Source organism: Diorhabda sublineata, chromosome 2 (assembly GCF_026230105.1).
Source record: "Diorhabda sublineata isolate icDioSubl1.1 chromosome 2, icDioSubl1.1, whole genome shotgun sequence".
NCBI lineage: Eukaryota > Metazoa > Arthropoda > Insecta > Coleoptera > Chrysomelidae > Diorhabda > Diorhabda sublineata.
Window position 1 is genome coordinate 35894938 of NC_079475.1, and position 12002 is coordinate 35906939.

General features: G+C 33.4%; 1 protein-coding gene across 5 annotated transcripts in view; it reads right to left on the reverse strand.

Annotated features, from left to right (window-relative positions):
• Positions 1 to 12002, reverse strand: part of LOC130452774 (embryonic polarity protein dorsal-like) — a 79116-nt gene that overhangs the window by 11934 nt on the left and 55180 nt on the right. For 3 of the 5 annotated variants that reach the window (XM_056792204.1, XM_056792205.1, XM_056792202.1), the window contains 2 exons: positions 8267 to 8502; positions 100 to 6831 (listed from right to left, as the gene is read on the reverse strand). In XM_056792204.1, the coding sequence (XP_056648182.1) occupies positions 5263 to 6831; positions 8267 to 8502 (1805 nt within the window). In that variant the 3' untranslated portion in view covers positions 100 to 5262. Of the gene's footprint in view, positions 1 to 99; positions 6832 to 8266; positions 8503 to 12002 lie in introns of those variants that run through there. The other 2 variants (XM_056792206.1, XR_008911000.1) reach the window with 2 other exon arrangements.

The following is a 12002-nucleotide window of genomic DNA, read 5'->3' on the forward strand; positions in this document are numbered from 1 at the left end:
AAACGGTGGAGGATAGGGTGATATTCAGTTTTGTCATATCATCTGAAGTAAAAATATTTTAAATAAGGGAGGAATTTTTTATACTACCCACTTGTTTCTGTTTAATGAATACACAAGTGGATATAAAATACGTATATTTTTATTTAATATTATAAAAGCAAATACAAATGTATAAAGCTTCACAAAACCTAACGATCTAATTAGAAAACTCTCCAGATTCAACACACATTTATATATTTTTTAAATAGACAACCTTCTCAAAAGAATTACTAGAATAGCAATTAAATTTAAAAACAATCATCTGTTTAAACTACCTATAAGGAAACAAACTTTTATAATTATATCATTTACAAAAACAGATAAATAAACAAAGTTATTCTAACAATCACAAAATGTAACAAAAGTATATTTTAACAAGTATTTGTTATGGTACCACGACAATAGCACCATTCCAAGTAATGTTTCAAACACTACAAAAAATGTTTTTATTTATTAATTATTACTAAGGTGCATAGTAAAATGTTGGCCAAAACTTTTTTAATTAACAACTGGAAAGTATGTAGATATTGCACAAGATGCTCTTATCAAATTATTAAAAAATATTATATAATATACACAAGAATAAAAAAACTTGTTGAAAAAGTGTGATAACGCCCACAATGATCGCGTTAGTACGCGCTCTTGAAGTCGTAACCAACTTTCTACTTTTTACGCGCTGATCGTCAAAAACATAACCTCACTTCACTGAGTGAAAAGAAAATAGAATTTGTAGGTGCTCAAGTGTGTCAGTCGGGTAGAAAAATAAAATTTGGCAGATTATAGGGAATCTTTTTCCCATTTGAAAATTCCATAACAAGAACTAGTGATTACCTTCCTGATCTAAAGACAATCAGGATTACAATAACATTTTTTTCATTCTCTTTTTCCGCCATTATGCACGCTCGCGTGTGTATTCCTTGCGCAATACTGACTCTACACAATGCAATGGTAAAATATGGTGCAATTAAAATTAAGCTCACTCAATCTTTTGTTCAATCATTGTGCAATATTCAATATTAACCCTAAACGGTCAATAATATTGCACAATTCGTAATATTGCGCAATAAAATTGATTGTCTAGGGCCGCCTAATATGGACAGTTTTTATAAGTGGAAGCTGTTCCGACTAAGGAAGACAGAATGACAACGATTTCTCTATCCTCCGAGGTTTCAGCTAGGTTCTGCGCATTCTCAAGCATGCGCGGTATAGATAAAGGGTCGCGAACGAGAGAGAAAATAAATATTGTCGGCACCGTAACGTAGGGACGTTTTTTCTTTCCTATACCAACTGTCCATATAAGATTATTACATATATGCTTAAATAAGAAAAACTTGGGAGCGATAAATTACTCTGGAAAGTAGATGATATTGTTGGAATGGCTATTAGTGTCAAAGAATGTTTTTCATGTTAACGTGAAACTATTTTTTGTTTATGTGAATTGAAGTCATTGGCCCACATTCTAAAATTGTTGAATTTTCTAAATCGGAAAGCAATCAGATTATTTAACAATTACACTAATTGGTGTCGTCCATTAGGAGTTTATTTTTAAATTAATATAAGTTTACATTTGTAGATAAAAACGTAATGATAATATATTTTTACTACTGGCAACCAATTCATAATAAGGAATACGATGTTTAACAGAAATTAAAATAATTAACAGCCCATTGAGCTCCAACCAAACTTGTTAAAACCTTCCCCTGGGCCTAAAATTCTTTTTTGTGTTTTTACGGGGTGTGGATCTAACGAAAATTCTTTGGAAATAAAAAGGTTACTGCTAAAACTTCCCATCTTTTCATTATATTTCTTTGGAGGTACATCCTACTTGCAGTTTGGAAAAACAAAATTTTGTTTGCTTTTTTTATACTTCGAACGATGACTTATGCTTTTATGTAAAGTGCACACAAATGTGCGATGTGTTTTAAGAAATATTATATGAGAGATCAAGGTCACGTGAAGGTGACACAAATGACAAATTTCAGTCAAATATTATTCGTAATAACAAATTGAAGAGTTGAAGATCATACAAAAAAAATCAGGGTCAAGGGCCAAGAATAGGGTAATGTTGGAAGTACCCAGGACGATCCAAGCAAACTGTTATCACATTTAAATACCAGCCATGGAGAAGGTTTGGAATAAAATACGTCGTAACGTCCATAGGAGCGCTCTGGACTGTGGAGCTCAACGTGTTAAATACATAACTATGAACGGTAGAGACAAAGTGGGTATAAAATAATTAAAATAAGTTTTATTATAACGATTTGGAACAACTGACTAATTGTTGAGGAATTTCGGAAAAAAAAAACAATTGATTCCTATAAAAATAATTAAGATCATATCATTTTCGTTTCCTGTTACTTTAATGATCAATCAAAAATAAACTCTTAACGGAAAAAGTATATAATTAACATAAATAGCTTGTAAAGATCAACTAAACATAACTACAAGTTCAATATCATGTATAAAATTTTTATTTTGATCAAAATTTTTCAAAATATCCGTTTTTTTGTATCAAAACTGTACAAAGAGGGATATAAAATTGTAGTACAGACAAATATTTGTATATATTATCAAAAATCTGTACATGTGTTAAAAAATGTATATCCCACCACCAAAAATATGATTTGAAAAATTTAAACTTACGATCTTTTACAGTTACTGTTGGATTCATCGTTTGATCGAAAATCTTAATTTTTTGCCGCTTATGTTTTAAAGCTCCTGGTTCTAAAAATATCAAATAATAAATAAGATACTGAAACAACATAATAAATAAAGTGATATAAAAGTTTGATTATTAACAGTGAATAAACAAATTTGAATTTAGTTCACTCATAAATAAAAATTTTTATTGATTTTAGGTCTAAATCAATGAATTATTTTTTTATATAAATATTTGCATTATTTTGGTTTTTATCAAAATATTTGGTAAATCGTTATGTATATTAACAGGCAAACCCGATTTCAGTACAAACTAGTTTTGCCCAGGCCAAACTACTTCTACTGAACACACTGTTTACACTACCACTACACCAACACTCACAATTATACTGAGTGATGCGCGTTTCGATAACCAAGTTATGTAGTGTGTAGTGGTAGTAGTGTAAACAGTATGTTCAGTATGAATATCACCAACGGTTCAAGAAATTTCAACTTGAACATTAAAATATAGTTTAGGTAGTAAACTTTGTCGATATTTCTTTTACCGTTTTTATTTAGAAATGTTCATTTTAATTGACTCATTTAAATGTTTGGGGTTTGAACATATTTTTAATCCAAGGCCGAGGGTTGAATGGTAACTGAACCCTAAGCAGATGTCGCGAAGTTAATTCGTAACTCTTTCAAAGCCCTTCGATGATTATTTTGTTTAAAACAAACTAAATGAAAAAAGAAATCATTTGTCGATAAATCTGGTGATCTGGGAATGTATATTTCAAATAATTTCTGACCTCATATATCTCTTGAATTTTTTATACATAACATAACGTTATTCCATCGTGTTTGATAGTGTGCTTGGTTGTTTGTGCTTAAACATTCATAAGCGAACGTGAGCCAAAAACAAATCATGATTCAAAAATTTTCACTACAATCTGGTAAATGGAAATCCAATGGAACAATTTCGAAATTCTATTGAAAATTAACACTGGCCAGTTTTATACTGAATACATTGTTTATACCACCACTACACTGCCAGAGTCGCGTTTTGATAACCAAGTTATCGTCTTCAGAGACTGAAGTGAACAACAGTTATCGCCAGACAATGAAATTGTGAGTGTAAACAGAGGTAGTGTAAACAGTGTATTTCACATGAATATCACCAACGGTTCCAGAACTTCCAACTTAATAGTATCTGGTTCTTCCAGCTTTTCGGCTTATTACAGGAGCAGATCTTCATGAAGCAATACAAGTAAAAAAGAAAGTTGGAGATTCCTAAATTTCCTTGTCATACACAGGCAATGAAACAAAGCATTAAGCTTGTGGGCTTCTTCGTCGGTAAGTGGGCCTAGGGAAGTGAATAGCTTTATAAAAGCAAAGCTGAAGTCAAAAAACTTTAATGCCAACTTTTGAAACTAGAAGAAAATATAAATTCCAACAGCTAACAGTAAATTTTGAAGGTTCTGAGATGCCATAGGTTTCGACATAGGTTGGGTGGTACTGCTGGAACGTGGAGGAGCTCAATAATCAGTCACCTCCACGTGTTGACACGTGGAGTGTACTGATTCTCTTAAAAAAATTGGTAGACTAAAAAATGTGGATATTTCAAAATTTATATGCTCTCTATGAGGATGTCTAAGCAAGATATGGCACAGCACAAAAAGACAAAAAATCCAATTTTTTGCTTAATATTGCAAAAATAAAACTAGAAAAACAGAAAGAGAAACTGAAAAAAATTAAAAACATGCAGACTTGCTTGCAGCAGTGAAACAAGAATTTGTTAAATTGAAAAAATAACTTGGTTGTTTTATTATACTTGTATTTTCTAAAATAACTATTTATCATCATAAAAGTGTAGTAAATTCACGAAATTTCAACCGGGAAAATGCGAGTAGCAGCCTGGAAAAACTGGGAGAAAGACGGGAGTTTGATTTTCAATTTTTACTGTGTAATTTTCAACTCTTAAAACGACTCTTTTAAAAGTACTCACAAGCATTTTTTTCTTTTCCCACTCCCCCAATGTTTTTTTTTGAAAAGACTGAACCTTCTGAAATGAAAAATACACAGAATTTTTTGATAATTCAATTATCGTTTATAAAGTGTCACTTAATGGGACAGAATTTAAGAAATTTTGATTTTTTAGTTTTATATTTCCAAATACGAAGTGGACCTAAAAATCTGAAAATAATTTTCACTTTGGTCAAGGAACCATTTTGTTATTATACATTTTATTTCATTTTGTTTAATCAGGGTTGAAAATGTTAAGTAATATTTTAGAAAATTCAAGAGTATTTATATAAAAACCAATTTATCAATTGATTTAGATAAAAAATCAAGAAAATCATATTGAAAAAAAACATAGAATTGGTCAAATTCATCTAAAATTGTCATACATTGAAATATAATTAAATGCCAATTGTAATGTGTATTTATTTCATATTTTATGATTTTATTCCTTGTATGAACATAATATATTCAGGATATGTAGATATTTCACATAATATGATAAAATATATACTTAATAATCAAACTCATAATCATAAATTAAGAATACGTTAACTTCTTGAACGTTCATGTTTTCGAGGCCAATCTGGCTAACACCTCGGCGTTGGTTAATAACTTTCCCCCTTCCACCGGAGCGTAGTAACAAGACATCTCATCAAATTCACTCTGTGTAGCATGAGGAGCTATGGCAGTATATAAAGCATAATGCTCAGCTTCTGTCAAATCCAAATTCATTTCAATATCATCCGAGGATATGTTAACAGTGTCTTTAACATCGTTATTTGTTAAATTTTCATTGCTATTAGGAGGGCTATCTTTCAGTGGTATACGAATACTGTTAGAAGAGTGAGTCGATATGTTACCGGAACTTTTGGCTAAAACATTTTGAACCTGTAGAGATTTTGTGCTGGTAATGGTTTTTGTCGAAGGAGAGACGCTGGGTTCGCGAGAAGGATTCGCAGATTTAGATTTTCCTTTACGGAATAATTTTGAAAAGAATCCTCGTTTTTTAGGATTAGGTAAAGTCGAATAATTCGGAGTTGGAGGTAAATGTTTTTCCGGTGGCGACAGTTCCTGCTGTGATTTAGGTCTTTGTAAATTAAATGAGTTAGTTCTGCTCACTGTTCGTATACTAGAGTTTGATGTATGTAAATCGGGTTTATTATTTTTTTGTAAACTGTTTGTGCTGCCGATGAACGTTTCTAGTTTTTTAGTACGTTTCGGTGGAAGTGGAGGCAATTTTTCAGAATCATTTTCTCGTTTATTCGATATCGTGGAGTTATTAGTCGGTTTCGGGGGATAAGAAGGTCTTGAAACAATATCTACGGGATTTTTGAAAGCTAATTGTAGACTAGAATACGTTTTAGCGTCATCGAAAGAGTCATTGTAAGGTAAATCGGTTTTATCATATTCTGTTAAAGGTTGAGTGAGTAGACGATTTTTTGTATCTGAATAAATTTCGTCTAATTCCGCTACTTGGTTGATGAGTTCATTGAATGATTTCTCTTCGACTTTATCAGGAACATTTGTCAAAATACTGTCATTTTTATCCAATTTCAATTCGGAATAATCCATATTTTCTGGAATTATTTGGTTATTATTGGTTTCTGTAGCTGTGTTCCAGTCAATAGGAACTTCGCTGACGATTTGAATAACTCCAACATCATTAGCGTTTTGATCCAAAGATTTATCTAATAATATTACTTCATCATCAATATTCGGTAGATTGGTTGCAGGTAAAACTGTTTCCTTAGGTAGAATTGTTTCCTTCCAACCAACGTCATTCGTTAAACTCAACTGCCGCTTTGTCATTAATTTCGCATCGTTCGCTAATATGGAATCGAAAAGATTATAATTTCCTTTTTTAGCTAGTGTTCTTCGGAACGACCAATACGGAGGCCTACCTGAATCTATTGGGTGTAGTTCAAATGGTAATGCATCACTAGTAGCGCCGTCAGAGGGCCTCCTAAGTTGGATGAAAACCTTGACGACATCGGTTACGTCTGTTGTTTTATACTTCGGAGTTCTAAACCAAATCGCGTGTTGCTTGTGTACTTGGGACGGTTGGAATTCGGCAAATGCTTCCCAATCACCATTTTCTTCGAAGAATCTCACTTGAATGTCTTCTTTTAATACCTGAAAACAAAGTTTGTCAAACTTCTTATAAAACCACGTTTGATACTGTCTCGATTGATTGATACCCGAAATAGCATTGAAATACTTTATGAGGTCGGTTTAATGGAAGATAGAGAATATACAATTGAAGAAACTTGAGAAATGTTTTGTTAATATTATCCTGAAAGTGGTCTTCTGCTTTTGAAAGTGGCCAAATGGAAACTGATGGTTCGGGACTGTACTTACTCCAGAAATGGTTAGCTAATGAAGACAGGGTTGCATTCAAGATATTAAACAGCTATTAAACAGAGTAAATACTATCAGTGAAAATTACGGACTTAAAATGAACTACAGTAAAACGAAATTCATGGTAATATCGAAAACTGGTATTAATAATGTGTCGCTGTCAATTAATAACCAAGCCATAGAGAGAGTACACCGTTATAAGTATATGGGAAGCTGGCTAAAAGACGAGTGGGACCCAGATGAAGAAATTAAGACAAGAATAGAGGGAGAATAGCCGAGAGCACGTTTTTTAAATTAAAGTCGATTCCCACAAGTAATGACCTTAACCTAAGAACACACTGGAGAATAACACAATGCTATGTTTTGACTACCCTACTTTATGGTGTTGAGAGCTGGACTCCAGCATGCGTAAGGTGGAAGCTTTTGAATTGTGGCTCTTTAGACGGATCCTTAAAATGCCATGGACGGATCGGGTGACCAACGACGAAGTGCTAAGACGAATGAACAGAGAACGAGAGCTATTAACCATTGTAAAGAGAAGGAAAGCTTCCTACTTTGGCCACATTTTTAGAAATCAAAAATTTGCCTTGTTACAGGGAAGATAGAAGGTAGGCGCCGCCGGGGTAGAACAAGATTTTCATGGTTGGAAAACCTTCGAGATTGGTTCCTTGTACGTGATGCCGTAAATATAATACGCATGACTGAAGATCGCGAGGAATTCCAAAGGATGAGTGCCAAACTTCATTAGAATGAAGCAGGCACTGGAAGAAGAATGAAGTAAATATTTCAACCGACTTGGTATGCAATATTTGGCTTAAAGTTGGGTCTCGACAGTACTTAATACTGATCAGAAGCTCGCTAGATTAAAAATTTATACTCTTAGGTACACCATTATATCTTTAGACACACAAAAACAGTTCAAGCAATGGATTCTACCTAAAGAACGTGTTTCCAAGGAAGCAAAAGCATTTTTTCGTGCAAGGACACAGTGTTTCGAGATTCTAAAGGTTTAATATTTTTGGATTATTTAAAAAAAAGGGAAGATGATAAATACCTACCATAATAATGATGTTCTGACAAGTTCTGATACTGAAATTGACTAAAAACGAACGCATTTGTTGCTGAAGAGTTTTGTTCCAAAACGACAATCAGTCGTTTAACAAGTATTTTAATTTAATAAAATAATTGTGCAAATGAAATCCATACAAACCTTTTCACATAAAAGGACGATATCTTTCCTTCCGCCATCTACGTAACTGCTACAATCTGATAATTTAACTATAGTTAAATCTGACATCGCTTTCTTATCGTAGATAGGATCGCTGACTACGGGAGGTACGGTTACTGAAAATTTTCCTGGAGTATCACCTTCTAAAAAAACTTGAAAACACAGCCTAACGACATTTAAGTCTATAGAGGTGGGTTGATTTCTGTGACTGAAACCGGCTAAAAATAACAGTTCGTTGAAATTTTCAGTTCAAACTAGCAGTACGTATAACTTTTCGATTACAAATCTACTGATTTTTTTTATGTTATTATTATTATTATTATCATCATCATCAGAAAATGTAATCAATCTGGCAATCAACTGTGATCTGTATGCAACAAAAACAAAATGAATTATAACAATTATGTACAATTGCATACAGTACTTCTTCCAAAAGTTTAGTAAAACAAGATTTTATGTTTTTAGTTGCTATTCCATAAACTATTTGTAACATTATTCATTATCATATTCAGTGTCACTGGTATAGTTCTTTCAATATCAATTGCAGAAGACGGTTTTGCGAGGATCAATCAATATTTCATAAATACGCACGGCACTCATCTAACAAACCGTCAGTCCACGTGGACTCTCATCTCCACTGTTTACCAATCAAAACATCGAATCGTACATATAAATACATTTCTATTGGCCGAAGCTGTATGTACATAATTCCTTCGAAATATTCCTGGCAGATATTGGCGTCGCTTGGCGAGATTAATTGAATCAATAAATTTCTTTAAATAAATAGAAATATGGGCGTTCTTTAGACCTTGTGCGAATGAAGACAATGAAATTGCACAGAGTAGTGAGAATAAAGACAGGTATGAATTTAATAATAATGATTTAGATATACAAACCCTGCAAGTTATTTTAAATATATTCGAATATTTAAAAAAATATTCAGCAATCTGATAATGCAATCATTAATAAGAATTGCTTGATTAACTAGAGTAAATAAATTCCAAAACAGCGTTGCGACATTTTAGCATTTAAGTCTGAAAAAAATATTTCTATTTCTGTCGTCGATCGTAAAAAAGGCCCAACAACCAAAGAATTGCTTACTGTTGTTGAAGGTATAAAGTTAGAGAAAATTTATTATATTGACAAGCTGTGCAAAGAACAGGGTCATACAGAATTGCGAAAATGTAATCCAGAACTGAATAAAGAGGTTGTAGAACTTGTAAAGAAAGTTCTAGCAGCAGACCGCCAAGAGCTTTGGAAAAACCGTGTTGAATATGTTATCAAAGAAGAAGATTAGTATGTGGATCACCCTCTTTACAACTCATCAAAAGTCAATCAAATGATAACTCTAGTTCAGACGATTCCGATTATTTATAAAGATACTTTGGAATTGAAATATGTTTTTTCTTTTGTTTTATCTGCAAACAATTTATTTTCCTTTATGATTTTTGCTTTGAAATTTCGTGTTTCAGAAAAAAAAAATGAATCGGCTCCAAAAACGGATCAGTTCACGTCTGGTAGCCTGTTTAAACCAAACGCCCTTACAGGCATGTACATTTTACTCGTCCATTTTCGTTTTATAATTTGATATTCACTTGTAGCAGGTTAACGATGTAAAATTATGATTTTTTTCTAAGTTCTAAGTAGGACTACAATTAAGTGCATCTGTCTAAATAACGGCGTTTGCCGTTCGACTCGATTGCCTTTTAACGAATACTTTTTCGCATTTGATATACATATGTTTTAAAGTATTTATAAGAATAATAAATTTATAAAATGAGGTATCTACGCCTATGGTAGATCAAACAAAATTGTCGGCAAGGGTTTTTACAATCTGCAATTGATATTGGAAGAACTATACTATACTTGTAAAACGAATTGGTTGGCGGAAAACATTATTCTATTGGCAAATTGAAAGTGTGACGAATAAAGATACATAAGGTCATTTGGTCCAGTGGTATCATTTAGTAATAAGTGTTTTGTGTTTTTTTTGTATTTTAACATGGCAAGAAGTCAGTTACCTGTTTATGTGTCTCTTCCCGTCAAGAGGCAGAGAAATTTAAAACAAAGCTTAGCGATCTAAATAACTGCGTGAAATTAAGAACAAAAGAAATGGCAACCAGAAGATTCATTATTTAAATAATACCTGGACTTGTAAAGACAGAATTATCTACACCGTTGTGCAACTGTTGTATAACCCTAGCGGAATTATTCGGTGGCACATATGCTAAAAACGTTCTGGAGCATTTTTAATTTATGCCAGGCAGCGTTGTGGAAATGAAATTTGTTACATGAACTGTGTTCCGTGATCAAACGTAGCCATTCTTAAAAGAAAAATTATTTTATTCGTTTATGCAGATTATTCTCTATCATTTCGTTTTGCACTATATGTCCTTTTTTATATACATACTCATAAAATTAAGGATGAATGATTGATACATCTCCTGATTCTTAGAAAAGGAACCATACAAAGTACCACCGCATTTGCCACTAATTATAACACTCATAAAATTCATTAAAAGCAACCAAAATAACTGAAAAATTGTCAGAAAACGAAGAAGGCTCAAAAGCAAACACTCAACACGTTCCAGATCGCTACCGCTACCGATAGGTGGCATTAGCGCTGCGTCCGCTGAATGTGACCAATGAGTGAACATTACAACTCCCAGAGCAGCCCACTCGGAGGAACGTTCCATTAATTGAAACATCCTTTCGGTAAAGTTGGACGTTTTATTATCCTACACATAGGATTAGAAGACGGTTTTGTCGGTGATGGTTTGTTGCTCTTTAAATCAAAACAATTTGGCGATTACCATCGACATGAATGCGGAAATTAGGTCGAAAAAGTATTAAGCAGGTTGGAAGAATGTGATGGACAATACTTCTAAATCTACTAAATACACTGTATTACGTTTATCATATCACCATTTTGAATTAAACCCAATATAATTAATTTGGGTTCAAATTGAAGGTGAGGGAGCGAAAAATAATACAACCTATGTTTGGAAAGTAGAGCGTCGCGTCGCGCGATGTGGTGGAGGGCTTGGTATAAAGGAGTTTTGGCAAATCAGCGGATCGAACCTCAGAGATATTCGAGCTTTTCGAGCGACATCGACAGGACGCTTGGATTAGTGCACGTCTCTCTAAGAGCTAAGGAAATCGCAGTCGAACTGATAGCACAAAATGTTCCAGGTTGACCAGGAAAAGGACGAAGTACTATAAAGATTAAAATAAAAAGTCGACTACATCAGGCCGGAGATGAATGCTTCTGGGAAGCACGATAATGGGCTTGTTCACTCGGCGTACTAAAATGAGTAGTTAGACTCTTCATCATCATTTACGATCCTAAACTTTTGATCAGCAGAATTCGAACGTACCCGTAGCACCGTAAAAAATGCGACAACCAGCGATATCGTCGAAAAATGTCACGAAAAGGTACTTGACGACCGTCGAATTCAGCTTAGAGAAATAGAAAAGGCTGTCGGTATCTCAAAATATCGCTTGCTATATACTAATGGAAGAATTATCCGCGCGTTAGGTAGTGCGTTTGCTCACACCAAAAGCGCTGGCAGTTTAAGTGGGATTTTTGTAGATGAAACCTGGATTTACCACTAAAAGGCTGGAAGAAGAAAAAACAGTAAAGACAATGGATTGCAAAGAGCAAACCTGTTCCGAAAACGGCAAAGACGATTTCATCGGCCGGAAAAATAATGGCGTT